The 14647-nt window shown below is 45.5% G+C and overlaps 1 protein-coding gene across 3 annotated transcripts in view; it reads left to right on the top strand.

Annotated features, from left to right (window-relative positions):
• LAMC2 (laminin subunit gamma 2) overlaps window positions 1-14288 on the top strand; it is a 64517-nt gene extending 50229 nt beyond the window's left edge. For 2 of the 3 annotated variants that reach the window (XM_081297867.1, XM_081297866.1), the window contains 12 exons: window positions 143-288; window positions 1677-1836; window positions 2122-2327; window positions 3276-3355; window positions 4418-4567; window positions 5144-5288; window positions 6344-6493; window positions 6980-7094; window positions 7995-8194; window positions 9988-10146; window positions 10240-10339; window positions 12595-14288. In XM_081297867.1, the coding sequence (XP_081153993.1) occupies window positions 143-288; window positions 1677-1836; window positions 2122-2327; window positions 3276-3355; window positions 4418-4567; window positions 5144-5288; window positions 6344-6493; window positions 6980-7094; window positions 7995-8194; window positions 9988-10146; window positions 10240-10339; window positions 12595-12848 (1865 nt within the window). In that variant the 3' untranslated portion in view covers window positions 12849-14288. Of the gene's footprint in view, window positions 1-142; window positions 289-1676; window positions 1837-2121; window positions 2328-3275; window positions 3356-4417; window positions 4568-5143; window positions 5289-6343; window positions 6494-6979; window positions 7184-7994; window positions 8195-9987; window positions 10147-10239; window positions 10340-12594 lie in introns of those variants that run through there. The other variant, XR_014022493.1, reaches the window with a different exon arrangement.
• Window positions 14289-14647: the final 359 nt, after the last annotated feature.

Raw genomic sequence — 14647 nt, 5'->3', positions numbered from 1 at the left:
CTAACCCAAGACCGATGGCCAGGGCCACAAACGACTCTTCCCCATTGGAGACTTGATCTTCTTCCTTTCTATCTTGGCTACACCTTCTCGGTTGCTGGGATGAGTTGATGAGCATGCTCCATTTGTCTGTCTCTGTCTTTAGCTTGCAACTGCAACCCTATGGGCTCGGAGCCTGTGGAGTGTCGAAGTGATGGCAGCTGTGTTTGCAAGCCAGGATTTGGTGGCCTCAACTGTGAGCACCAAGCATTAACCAGCTGTCCAGCTTGCTACAATCAAGTGAAGATTCAGGTGTGCCTGCTGCTCCTAACCACCTTCCACCCCACAGAATCGAACCTTTATATGCCCACTGACTGGTTCTGTCCTGGATCTAGGAGCTACCCCCTAGTCTCCTGAGGATGGGAAGTTGCTATCTTTGTTTTTGTTTTTGTGATTGTTGTACTAGCCAGGCACCATGTCACACACCTGTAATCCCAGTGACTCAGAAGATGGAGGCAGGAGGATCACGAGTTTGAGGCCAGCCTCAGCAATGTAGTGAGACCCTATCTCAAAATAAAAAATTATAAGAGCTCAGGATGTAGCTCAGTGGTAGAGCACCCCGGGGTTCAATTCCTAGTACTGAAAATAGTAAATTTTGTTGTACTAAAAAGATTCTGAATGATGATGATGATGATGATGATGATAATAATAATAATAATAATAATAATACAGGTTTACTTCTTATATATACTATTTTCAAGCCCCCTTCTATAAATATAGTCTTGTTTGATAATCATGATGACTGAGTTGAGTTGGAAGATATTCTGGCCTCAGTTTTCACTGATCTAAGAAAATCTTGAAATACTTGCTATTTTTCAAAGTGATAGAGCCAGCTGGAACTGGGAAATGCCACTCTGTCTTCCAGATTCTGAGTTCAGTTCTTGCCATTATAATATGCCACTCTCCATCTAGACATTTTTCCAATAGAAACCCTTGCAAAACGAATGCAGGAAAACATAAAGCTCAGTGGTAGAGCGCTTGCCTAGTATGTGTAAGGCACTGGGCTCAATCCTCAGCACCACATTAGAAAACAACAACAACAACAAAAGCCTAAATAAACAAAATAAATGTATTGTGCCCATATACAACTAAAAAATATTAAAAACAAAAGCATAAGCATATCAAAGATAAGTGAAGTCCAGGAGGGGATGAAGGCTTTGCAAACAAGAGTGGCTTCCAGAAATTCCCCCATCCAAGTTCCAAAGAAGAATGGACTTGAGGTTTTTGTTGTTATTATTAATTTTTTTTTTTTCTGGAGTGAGGGGTTGGGGAATAAAATTCCCAAACAGAACTTCGAATGTGGAACACACTCAACCTGTTTTTAAATGTTGTCTATTGAACAAGCTATCATAGAACTTTCTTCCAGCTGTGCTGTAAGCACTTGACAAATATTAACTCGTGTAGTGCAAGTCATGATTCTACGAGGCAGTATCATTATGTTTATCGTCCCCATTGAGTAGATAGGGAAAGTGACTTGTCCCAGGCCACACAGCTAGAGGACTCCAGTCTCTAAAGTCTAAACTGAACCACCAGAACATAGCGAGCGTCTCTGGGTGGTTCGCCACTGCTGTCTCTTGGGTACCTGGTGCTGGGTGTGGTCTCCATCCTCCATTCTGAGCCTCTTTCCCGTGTGGTTTCAGATGGATCAGTTTATGCAGCAGCTCCAGAGCCTGGAGGCCCTGATTTCCAAGGCTCAGGGTGGTGGTGGTGCCACAGTACCTGGCTCAGAACTGGAAGGCAGGATGAAGCAGGCGGAGCAGGCCTTACGGGATATTCTGAGAGAAGCGCAGATCTCAGAAGGTGAGAAAGGCCGACTGACTTCCCTTTAGCCAGAAGAGGACTGATGTCTAGAAAGAATTGCTAGACGCACGTCCTAGACTCTTCCTTGGACACTGGTTCAGCAGGTGTGTCCACCAGCCCTTGCCCAGGTAGAAGGGCTGTCAGTGACACTCCTCTGAGACCTGCATGATGGATCTTCAAGAGCAGTTTTCGTGCGCGTTTCTATTGGCCAGTCAACCCTCCATCATTTTAGATCGCTCTGGGCCAACCTGAATAGCGCTGATCTTCCCTCTTCTCTGGGTTCAGGTGTTAGTAGGACCCTTAGTCGCCAGCTGGACAAGGTGAGGAGCCAAGAGAACAGCTACCGCAATCGCCTGGATGACCTCAAGACCGCAGCGGAAAGGATTCGGGCCCTGAGCAGTCAGTATCAGAACCGAGTCCAGGATACCCGCAGGCTCGTCACCCAGATGCGCCTGAGCCTGGCGGAAAGCGAAGCTTCCCTGAAAAACACCGTAGGTTTGGCTGGGTTGGGGTACTCAGAACCACTGCTCGGGGGACCCACCAGTAGCTCCCCCTGCTCACTTTCTGTCTCTCTGGGCTTTTGGTCCACCTGGCAGGTAGTGGGACCTCTCTTCCTTGCAACAGTCACACCTATTCTTTGTGTCTTTGGCCTCCTACAATTTCCTGTTTGACTGCATCATGTTCTCTTCATTTATTTTAGCTCTGCTCAAATTTGCCTTCTTAGCCCACAGCGTGGTATGTGGTGGTTGCACATGTCAGTTGCATGAATGAATGAATGAATGAATGAGGAGGGAGAGAGTGAAGGAGGAAGGAAGTCGGGCAGGAAGAAAGGAAGTGGCCCAATAAAGACAGTTCTGCAAATGGAAGAAAAATGTTGTCACAACAATTCTCTTAATGATGTAATTTGCAGTGTGGCAGGAGGGAGGGATTCGATTGAACACTCTTCTGTTTTGAATAAAGAAGGCTATGGTGACAATAATAAAAGCAGATGGGTAGAAGATGAATAAAGGAAACAAGAAATAGAAATATGATGAAGAAATCACATGTAAAAATAATTTATTCCAAGGTTACAAAAATTTTTTTTGTATAAAATACAGAAAAGAAATAAAAATCCCCTATGATCCTATTACTGCTAAACAGCTGCTGTTATAACTTGATATATGCTACTGGACTTGATATAGAGATAAGAATGTACATGCATATATTTTTAAATGCATCCTTATCTTTATAGATACTTTTTGGAACTTGGAGTTCTACTTTGTTCTTATCTACACATACTTTTTTTTTTTAAACTGCGTGTTCATGGTGGATTGAGACTCTCTCGGTGTGTCAGGGTGTGAAATCTGTGGCCAATGACAAGTGGTTCTCACACTTCAACTGCACCTGCTTAGGCTCCACAGTCAAATGCAAAGTCTTAACTAAGTCTCCTTTTTCCACAGAAAATTCCTCCCGTAGACCATTATGTGGGGTCCAATGGCCTTAAAAGTCTGGCTCAGGAGGCCACAAGATTGGCAGACAGGTGAGCAGCAGTGGAGGCACCTCTGGTCCAGGTGGCTCCTCCAGGCTAAACTTGAACAAGACTGTGGGGTATTCAGAACCCAAGCACCAAGTTCATTCCCTCCAGCCTCCTTTGCAGCCGTCTCCTGCCTTGAAGCCATGTTTCAACTGCTTGGCTTTTAGTATACGTAGGTGGACCCTGGACGGGGTCCTTGGCCAGAGTTGTGGGGTGGGAGTGTTTCTTTCCCAGACTTCTCTGTGACTCACAATATGGCTTTGGTGTCTGTCCCATGTGATTCCTAGGAGCCTGTGAAATGAATTAGCCTTTGGAAAAGGAAATCCTGCAGCTTTCAGGAACTCCTAGGGTCCCACACCAAGCCTGGGAATGGAGAGCAAGGAGTTGTTTGCTCTGTGTCTGCAAGTGTACAGAGGGGCGCTTCCTCCTGGAAACCAGCTTGCAGGAGCTTGCTAACAGGCAGCTCCCTGGTGCTTGCCTTGACTTTAAATCCTATTGTGTTTTAGAGGTCTGCTGCGGAGGGGCTGACCATGCTAATCTCAAGAAGAATTCAGTCAGCAGAAGGGGGCTGGCTTGGATTTTCATAGTTTGAGCTGCCTCCAGATCCCTGGTGTTGTTTGTTTTGATTTTTTAATATCACTTTGTAAAATCTGGAAAACGGAGCTTACAGGGGACTTTTACTCACAAGCTTGTCCTATCAGGCCTGGGCTCAAAGGAGTAGGGAGTTGGACCTGGACAAAATGAGATCCAGGGGTTTCTCCCTGCAGAAAACAGTTTACAGGGGCAACGTTCTGTCACCCTGAGACTGCTCCCACTCCTCCCCAGGGTCCACCTCCACTAAGCGTGTCATATACAGAAGAGACCACGGGGCCTGTGACAGGAGGCAAAATCTCCAGAACACATGCTTCTTGATAGTTCCTCTGATGCCATCGAATCTGGATTTAGTTTTTTTTTTTTTTTTCTGAAAACCAAACCAGTCTCCTTACTCTTCTCCCTTTATCTACACGAAAGACAGAAAAGGAGCCCTTTTGCTATGAAAACTAATTCTTCCGTTTTTAATCCTTTCAGCCATGTCGAATCAGCCAGGAGCATGGAGCAACTAACAAGGGAAACAGAGAAATATTCCAAACAAGCGCTGTCATTGCCCCACCAGGGTCTGAGTGAAGGGGGCGGAAGTGGCGTCTCAGACAGCTCTGTGGTACAAGGACTCAGGGGAAGGCAAGTTTCAGTGGTTTCTCCCTCCGGCCCATAAAACCTGGATCCTCTCAATGTAATGCACCAGGCTTCTTTTCAAATGTATGTTAATAAGAGGGACAAGAGAATGAGCTGGTTACTTTGGGGAAAGCAAATATCTTCAAGGCTGGAAGAAGGTTGATTAACCTTAGTAAAATTTATGATTAGATTGAGAGATTGCAGTACTTGCAGAAATGACTACCCTCTACAGCATATGAATGGTATGTGCAAACACCCTCTTGATGGCTATTCTGAGTATTCTGATTATGTACTTTTAAAGTAACAGGATCAATTTTGGCTTTTATAAAAGGAGGTGATTCTTACCACATTCCTGTAATATCAGCTACTTAGAAGATTGAGGCAGGAGGATAAGCAAGTTTGAGGCCAGCCTGGGCAACTTAACAAAACTCTGTCTCAAAATAAAATTTTAAAAGGCTGGGGATTGTAACTCTGTAGTAGAACATGCTCAAGACCCTGGGTTCAATTCCTAGTAATAGAAAAATAAAATTAAGTTTTGAAAGTCCTTCTTTCCCCTCAACTCTCTTCTCTTCCTCCCCACAGATTGGAGAAAACTAAGACCCTGGCCCAGCAGTTGTCAAGGGAAGCCACCCAAACTGACATGGAAGCGGATAGGTCTTATCAACACAGTCTCGGCCTTCTGGATTCCCTGTCTGGGCTTCAGATAGTGGATGATCAGTCCTTTCAGGTGAGGGCATCTTGCCTGTGTGCTTGATTACGAAGGGCCAAAAATGCTTCCTTCGATAGGGATTCCATCATATTGTTCAACGCATTCAGCTTTTGCTCCATGTTCACAGTATTAGCCAGCGTTTCGTTACTACAGTGGGATTCCTGAAGCAACTATCATATCGAGAGAAAAGGTCTATTTGGCTCATGATTTTGGCATGGTACCTGCATTGGCTCAGTTCTGGAAAGAGTGGCAGATGGCACTAAGAGGGAGCTGTGTCAGAGCAAAAGTTCACCCCTGAGCCAGGAACAGAGAGAAGAGGATAGGCAGGATTGCACAATCCTTCTGGGGGGCACATCCCAATGACCTAAGGACCTCCCTCTCAGTCCTCCTTTCCAAAGGCTTCACGGCCTTCCAACAGCACCACTGGGGACCAAGCCCTCAACAGCCCCCACATAGTCAGACCACAGCATTTACCCTTCTTGCTTTAAAGTAGGAAGAGTGTGCATGATTCTTATTATCCATCTTCTTATTCTTAAACCCCAACTTTTACACCCTTGGACTTTTCATCCTGAGCCTTTTAGTGGGTAAAACCTTTATAGCTCTTCCCTAGTTCTGGGGACTGTTGGAATGTGTGGGGGAAGTACTGTAAAGTTTGGTGCATCTCTCTGTACAGAGGACTTTTGTTAGCAAAAGTTTTTGCATCGTTTCTGCCATTAATCCTCTTCACTGTTCCCAATTTATTCAGTGAAGAAGAATCCACTTTCTACCTGTAGCAAAAAGCACTCCCAGTGATTTCCATGGACACACGTTCCCATGAATATATAAGCTAAAATGATAAAATTGAATAAATACAAAGGAACACACACGCAAAACCTGTTTGATGCTCAAGGGCCCTGCTGCCGCCTGATTTCCCTTGGGCACAGGGTCTCATTTCTATTAAGCTTTGAGCCTGGATGGTTAGGGATGGTTTTCTTGACTTCTGAAACCTGTTGTTATTTTCAAACACTGGTGCCAGGTCTTAACAAGGCTGGTGTGGTAATGGGCAAGATTCATTCACTTCTTTGGGCCCACAGGTGGAAGCGAAGAGAATCAGACAAAAAGCTGATTCTCTCTCTAGCCTGGTGACCAGGCATATGGATGAGTTCAAGCGTGTGCAGAGCAATCTGGAAAACTGGGAAAAAGAAACCCAGCAGCTCTTACAGAATGGAAAAAATGAGAGACAGGTATCCTTTTGTTAATTCGTCCGTTCAATAAGCAGTATCAAATGCCTACCGTGGGAAGAATATGGCAAGAAGACCCATTTGAAACTCTCGGAAGGTCACGGTGCCACGGCTCACAGAGGGAGGAAGTGAGACAGACCTTGATGTAATTAACTCCACCCACTGAGTCAGCACTCAACCCTTGGAATAGGACCCAAGCCTCCTGGGTCTAATTTTGGTCTGTCTATTAGCTTGACTTCAGGAAGCACCTAGAGTTTAAAATGATTTGCAAGACTATTCCCATCCCCTGTGGGTGGACTAGAAGTCTCCTTAGGTGGCACCTGTAGTTGGCTTATAAAGTTTGCTCCATCCCAGATTGTAGAGGGGTTGCTCCAGTACCCCTAGACTGTGCGGTGAATCACAGCACTCTGTTGTCATGAAGAGAAATGTGTCAGGGTGACTTTGCCAGCAGGAATGTACTTTCTCTAATCTTGTTCTGTCTATTTACAGAAATCAGATCAGCTGCTTTCCCGTGCCAACCTTGCTAAAAGCAGAGCCCAAGAAGCACTAAGTATGGGCAATGCCACTTTTTATGAAGTTGAGAACATCCTAAAGAACCTCAGAGGTTAGTGCTTCATGGTCCAGGTCACCTGAGTATTTTAAAGGTTAGGGTCATGGCTGATGGGTTTTGAGTCTTCATGTATCTCTTTAATGGTGAGTAGACTGGGATATTTTTAATAGATGCTTAATAAATATCTTTATAAAGAAAAAACTCACTAATATCCAATGTAAGTAGTGGAAAGAATTGAACTAAATGTCAGAAGGTTTGACTTCCCCTCTTTGCTGGGTCTGGTGACCTGGGTGATCTCATTGTGTGACCATAGACAACTCACATACCCTTTCTACACCCGAACAGAAATGATTGATATGATTCCTCACAGATCCAACATCTCATTGCTCTACAGATATTTTCCTTTTTCTTTTCTTTCTTTTTCTTTTTCTTTTCTTTCTTTCTTTCTTTTTTTTTTTCTGTTGCCTGATTGGTTCCAATATGGAACCCCTATGGTTGCTCTGTGGAGAAGACAGAGCCCCCTTTGTCATGGAATCGAGACCTCAGGAGGTTTGGGGGATGCCTTGCCGATTTGGTTAAAATTTCAGCATCTTCAGTAACAAATCAAAGATGGGCATTCCTAAATTTTTCCAGTTTCCTTCATTGAAAGTCCCTCTGTGCCCATTCTACCTAGCTCCTGATTCTTGTCCTTGACAGTTTGGGACTTAAGGCTCTGGATGGAAGCTTTGGGCCTCAGAGATTCTGCCTGCTTATTTCCTGGGGCCTTGATTCTCTTGCATGGTGGGGACTCGTGACTGACTCTGGCCTCTGGGAAAAGAAAGAGTACTCCTCGCCTCACTCCCCCACCCCGGTCTGTACTGACACTCTCTCAGGCATTCCTCGTTAAACCAGCAGCCCCTCTCGCTCATTTCCAGGTTCTTTTCATCTGCAGGGCAATTTCCTTCTTTATTTCAGAGTTTGACCTGCAGGTTGAAGATAGGAAGGCAGAAGCTGAAGAGGCACTGAGGAGACTCTCCTACATCAGCCAGAGAGTTGCAGATGCCAGTGACAAGACCCAGCAGGCCGAAGCAGCCCTGGGCAGCGCCTCAGCGGACGCCCAGAGTGCAGAGAAGACGGCCAGGGAGGCCCTGGAGATCTCCAGCGAGATAGAACAGGTAAAGAGAAGATGAGGTGCAGGTTGGCCCAGGCAGCCCCAGGGGAGAGAGCACTAGGCTCATTTTGACCCCGAGGGCTCCGAGGCTGTGGTGGTCCATCATTGGAGCCCCAGATCCACATGGCCATCCCTACTGTCAAATTGATTTGTGGGACTGTAATCAACTAAGTGTCAGAGATCCCATTTTCATCTCCCTTTGGGACAGTTTTGAGAAGAACTACCCAAGATTGGTTGTGGTTGGTTTATAGGACTGAACCCAGAGCTGCTCTACCACTGAGCTTCATCCTCAGCCTTTTTTATTTATTTTGAGACAGGACCTCCCTAAATTGCCCAGGCTGGCTTCCAACTTGCGATCCTCTTGCCTCAGCCCTCCTGAGCAGCAAGGATTGCAGGCACCGTGCCTGGCTCAAGATTGTTTTTATGTAGACTGTTGTATTGGTTTTCCAGAGCACAAACTTTTTTGGCTTAAAACAACAGAGATTATTTTCTCACAGTTCTAGAAGCTAGAAATCCAAAGTTAATGTGCCATCCTTGCCCCCCTTGCCGGCTCTCAGGGAGAATCTTTCCTTGCCTCTCCCTAGCCTCTGGTGGTAGCCATCAGTCCTTGATGTCCCTTGGTTCGCATCTCTGTCCCTTGAATCTCTGTGTGTGCCATCACATGGTGCTTCCCACCTCTGAGTCTCTGCCTGTTGTTATAAGGACATCTGTCACATGGGAATAAGGACCCACCATGCTCCAGAATGACCTCATTGTAGTTAATTACATCTGTAGCAATCCAGTGTCCCAGGAAGGCCACATTCTGAGGTACTGAGATTTAGGCCTTCAACATACCTGTTAGGGAGTTAACTGTTCAACCTGTAACACCTGTCATCAATGTTTTGATACCAGATGATGAGATTCAGGAGCTCTAGAGCTTTTATGCCAGTCCATATCCTGTGTCTGAGGTCTACTCACTCATTTTTCTCTGGCCTCACTCTGCCTGGTGCTGAGGAGAAGACCCAGTTCGCCTCTTCAAGGAGCACTCAGGGTAATGGGGCATATGAACAAGCTACACCAGCAACCCGCGTGTTAAGTGCCACAATAGCAGAGATGCTCAGCTGGAAGAGGGCCTCTTAGCTCTTAAGCAAACATGACTGCTAGAAATTTTATGCTTCTAGAAAGCCCAGAGGGATCTCTAGAAGTATCTGGGCTATTTGACCTCACTTTGAGATCACTCAGTAATCTGCAAAAACAATTTCTAATGTTAAGCCCCTTGAGTATATGACCAACTTCATGTACCTCTCTTCATACAGCTTAGAGCATAAGGACACCAGCAATTTGAAGCTTACTAATACTTTATTGAGGAACTTATTGATACGCTTTGTCCTTTTAAAAACAAAAACTCCACACGGGTACCCTATTCCTTCTCCCCACTGCAAACTCAGCTGCCTTGGGGGTCCTAGTAAAATCATTCAGAAGACCACAGCAGCACAGGAACATGACAGAGAGCCACGTGAGTTCCCTGTCCTTGGACTTTCTCAAATCGTTGCTAATTGTGTTCAGTGTTTGGTGAACACTGAGAGGGAAGCAGTATCTCGGTGCTGACCCTCCCAGCCCGTAGAGACATACCCCAGATTCTGTTGTTTGAGGCAGAGCTTGGGGAAGGGTGTGTCCCCAGTTTGACTCTCTCATTGTTCATCCAACTTACCCATCAGACCTTGGCTGCAGCTGTATTTTTTCTACAATTGTCCTTGGGATGTTTTTGAACCTCACCCCCCTCTCTCCTTCCGTCCCTGGCTCCTTTTCTTCTCCCAGGAGATAGGGAGTCTGAACTTGGAAGCCAATGTGACTGCAGATGGGGCTTTGGCCATGGAAAAGGGACTGGCCACTCTAAAGAGCGAGATGAGGGAGGTGGAAACAGAGCTGGCCAGGAGGCAGCTGGAGTTTGACACGGACAGGGATGCGGTGCAGATGGTGAGCCATGGCTTCTTTCCCTGGGGGATCCCTTTAAAGTCACCAATATGGAAAATACCCATCCCAGACAAGTCTGTTCTTCTTTCTCCTCAGGTGATTACAGAAGCCCAGAGAGTTGATACCAGAGCCAAGAATGCAGGCGTTACAATCCAAGACACGCTCAGCACCCTGGACGGCATTCTACATCTGATAGGTCTGTGGAGTCTCCACAACCTCCCTGGGATTGGGAATCGCCACTTTCCTTAAGGGTGTCTGGAAATTTGCTTTATTTCCAGGTCCAGATACTTTAAGCAGTCTGTTTTGTATTTCTGGACTCTGTTTTACTGTCTCTAAAATGGGTCACTGAGTACCTATTGCACTTAGAGGTGGAGGTCTGTGGGTTGAAGAAGTGGTTGAACGTATTCTGGAGACTTTATGGGAAGATTGGACAGTTTGAGAGTCCTACTGTGGAGGCTGGCCTTCATCCTGAGAAGCCAGTGGACAGTTTTAAGCAAAAGAATAACATTGTTATTGGGTAGCTGATGCAGGGGAGCATAAAGGGGAGTTGGACAGGAGGCCAGTTAGAATTCTGCCAGTCTGAGGCAGCAGGAGTGGTGAGGGGAAGATGTAGGGGTGGATGCTCCTGGTCTGTGAAGTGAAGGACCGTGTGCTGATTCTGCTGTTCACCAACCCCAAACCCAAGGGAAACTGTAGTGAACCCAGCTAGGGAAACCTGAGCTGTCTGGGTAGATGATGAGAAGAAATGCAAAGACAGTAGATCCACAAGATACTGCAACATTTTAGGATAAAATAGATCCAACAGACCAGTGTGGCAGAGAATCAGGTTTCCTAACAGAATCACTCCCAGAAAAAAAACAAAAAACGATTTTAATTAAAATTCTGGATTTAGGTAGAGCGGATATCAAATCCTCATTTGGCCTGTTCAATCAAGCATGGATTGCAGTGGCTTAAGAAAGTAGGGATTTGGCCACAGATTCTAGTGACACTCAGAAAAAGGCTTAACTCTACTTTTCCAGTTCAGTAGAACAACTTTAAAGCCCGGTTTTTCTGTGGAGGATCATCATCACCCTGAGAGTCCAATGTAGTCAATGTTGTTCTACTAATGGGTCTGCTTTGCCACCCAGTGAAGCCCCAAAGAGTGAAATGCTCTCCGTGGATCAAACACTCCCCGTTTTAGCAGCGTTATTAGTCTCCTAAAAAGGGTAATGAAACTAATGGAGCCTTTAAAGAGAAAATGAGAGAGCGTGGAGAGACGGGTAGTGGGGAACATGAGACACTTGCTATGTGCCAGGTGCTACCCCAGTGTTTTTTCACGGTGTAAGACCATTTAAGTCTCATAAGAGTCCTAAGAGGTGGGTCTGAAATATTTTTGTGATTGTGTTTCACAGAGAAATCAACTGAGGCTGCAGATCCCATGGTAAATTGTGTAGGCAGGATTCACACTGAGATTTCTTTGCCTCAAAAATTCCTCTTCTTTTCTAGTAGCCTAGGTCCCTCCCATAGATCTTTTGTTTCTTCCCAAGCTTGCTTAGCTTTCTCTGCATGTCAGAGAACCCTAAATTCTTGAATTTTCCCCTGCCCCATGAAGGATAGATTCACTGGATCAATATTTTTGTTATGTTGTTGCTTCTACCCCCTGTGTCCTCTTGAGTTCTGGAGCAATAACTGATTAATTGCTCTGTGTATAATATACTCAGGCACTGAAATACTACCACTTCAGCCCAGACGTGGGAGGCAACCTGACCCTGAGTTTAAGTTGACTAAGGGCCACTCAACCTAATTGAACTAAGCAGGACTGGCCGGGTTCCCTTCATGCTGACATTAGCTTTTATTTAATTTATGGGTTAAACATACCTGGACAAATGTGATTACATTTCACATTGGGAATAAACGGATACCTAGCCAGATTCCCACTGTTTCCAGAATAAAGTCTTACATCATTTTCTAACAGCTGGAATCCGTCCTCCGAATAGCAAAGCATACCTTGGCCTCTAGAAACCCTGAAGCTCAGCCAGTTTCTAAAGATCTTCCAATACAAAGCAGGGAGACGTTTCCTAAGGGTGACTCCGAAAGCAGAATTTGGGGTTGATTCTAATCCTAGGGGTGAGCTGTGGCAGGCAGATATCGTGGTTCATGTTTAGACCCCTGTGACCTTCAGCCTTCCTCTTTGAGAGCATGATCTTTCGAGCCTAATGTGAAAGGAAAACTCCAAACTTCATTTTGCAGAGTATTGAACAGCATTGTTGCGTTCTACCTAACAAATAACTACACTCAAACTTTTTCTAGATCATTTCTAATAAAAATAAGCCTTTTAAGTGCATAGCAGACTATTTACTCTGGGCAGGTGGAAACAGGCATCTGTTAAGCATGCAGAACGGCACTCATGCCAGTGCCAAGGGATCTCATGCCAGGGGATCTCACTGCAGCGTTTCTCCTTCCCTCAAATAGACCAGCCTAATGCTGTGGATGAAGAGCGACTGATCTTATTGGAGGAGGAGCTTTTCCGTGCCAAGACCCGGATCAACAGCCAGCTGAGGCCCTTGATGGCAGAGCTGGAGGAGAGGGCGCGTCGACAGAAGGGCCACCTCCATCTGCTGGAGACAAGCATAGATGGAATTCTGGCGGACGTGAAGAACCTGGAAAACATTAGGGACAACCTGCCCCCGGGCTGCTACAATACCCAGGCTCTCGAGCAACAGTGAGACACCTCCGAGACTTCTCAACTGGGATTCCTGGGATACAGATCTGAGGGCTCAGGAGCTTCCTCGTGTGGGTGGGGTGGGATGGGGATATTGGAACACGTTTAATGGGTGTGCGCAGGTCAATTAAATCGGACCCCATCCCTGAGACTGTGGCCAAGCAGACGTTTTGTGGCACCAGAATGTACTATTTGTTTCCTGTGCAATGAGGCAAATAGTGCTGGGTTTGAGACTGATCAAGGCTCTCAGCACCCAAGAGTAGACTGGTTGGAAGGAAAAACTGCACAGGCAAATGTTTGCCTCAGAAGAGTCATAAACTGAGTCCTGGAATCCGGACAAGTGCCACTGGATTATAGTTATCTTGTCCTGCAAGTAATGCAACTAAAGGAAAAATTTTTGACTTGGCCCACGCATCAAATCCTTCCTAATGTGAGAGCAGAGAGTGAGATCCTATCACACTGTGACCAGGGAAGTACTGTTGCTTTGTGCTGTCCGCCGTAAGCTTCTTGTTGACCAGAGTTCTTCCCACTTACCGCCCAGCACCTGAGCAGGACTCGACTTTCAGGCTGGAAGAAGTGAGCGGTGATGGATTGAGGACCTGCAAAGCTGGCCTGTTTGGAGCAATGGTGCCTGCTGGTGACCTGCTACCCTCGTACCCTGGGCCTGGGAGTGATACCCTTTCTCTTAATGATGCCATGGCATCTTAGAGACTATGTTTTTATTAAAGCATCTCCTACCATCAAAACAAACATTGGGAAGGTATTTACGTTTGGATCTCAAAGTGAGAGAAAAATGTCATTTGGGCAATGAAAGAGGTGAAATTATCTCGAAGTTTTATTAGTCCTAGTTCAATCCTACTTTTTAAACACTAGAAATTATATGCCTCTATGTGTTTTATTTCCTTTCCCTCTAGCAGAGAATATCCCTACTTATTCTTGAGCTGGGTAGAATCCATCCTTCCATCCATCCTTCCAAAGTATATTTATTGAGTCCCTACTGTGTGCAAGTATGGGTGATTCAGTTCTGACATAGCCTCTGCCCCACAGAGCTGAGCGTCTAGTGAGGAAGACAAATGTCTTAACTTTGTAAGTTTAAACTTACGAACCTTGCTCATCATAAGTGGTATTTATTGCCGTCACCCCTTTGTTTTGCAACCTCCTACTCAACAGAACATGTGTTGCAAGACATTCCCACGGGGCCACTTGAGTTTGAGCGAAACTGGAATGGCTCTGGGTTGTCCACGCTGCTGCACATTCCAGCTGTCCCTCCATCCCTTTCCACAGCTGATGGCAGTGGACTGTTGAGTCATAACACCGGTGGGAACTGCCCAAGGATCCAGAAGCTTCCACCCCAACCCAGGAGACCTTCACGCTGCCTCGCTTCCATATTTCCTTGGTTGTTTGTGGACTGTTTTAAAATAAAGAATTATCATTAGATGCTTGAGGTCAGTTTCTAATTTTATTAAACTCTAAGCCTGAGATTGAAAGAACCAAAACAATGGAAATGAAAATACCACCGACATGCCACTGGGTCCTAGAGTTATCATCTTTAAGTCCTATTTCCAAGTATCTTATTTGGCCCTTTGCAAGCACAAGCGCATGATGAAGCTTAGTGGATGCTCTATCCTAAGCACGGAGGTTTATTTCTAGAACAATGCAGTCTGGGTTGAGGGTGTCACTGATGTTTTTGCCATCTTTCATCCACTCTAAAATAAAAGGAGCATTGTAGTTAGTAGTATACAGCTCATGTTCTTAACAAATTAAAATTCAACGAATTAAGATGTTGATTTGGCCATCTACCCA

Source organism: Spermophilus citellus (genome assembly GCF_964194105.1).
Source record: "Spermophilus citellus genome assembly, chromosome: 6".
In the NCBI taxonomy this organism is placed as follows: domain Eukaryota; kingdom Metazoa; phylum Chordata; class Mammalia; order Rodentia; family Sciuridae; genus Spermophilus; species Spermophilus citellus.
Note: the sequence above shows the minus strand (reverse complement) of the source record. Positions and strands in the feature narration are given on the sequence as shown.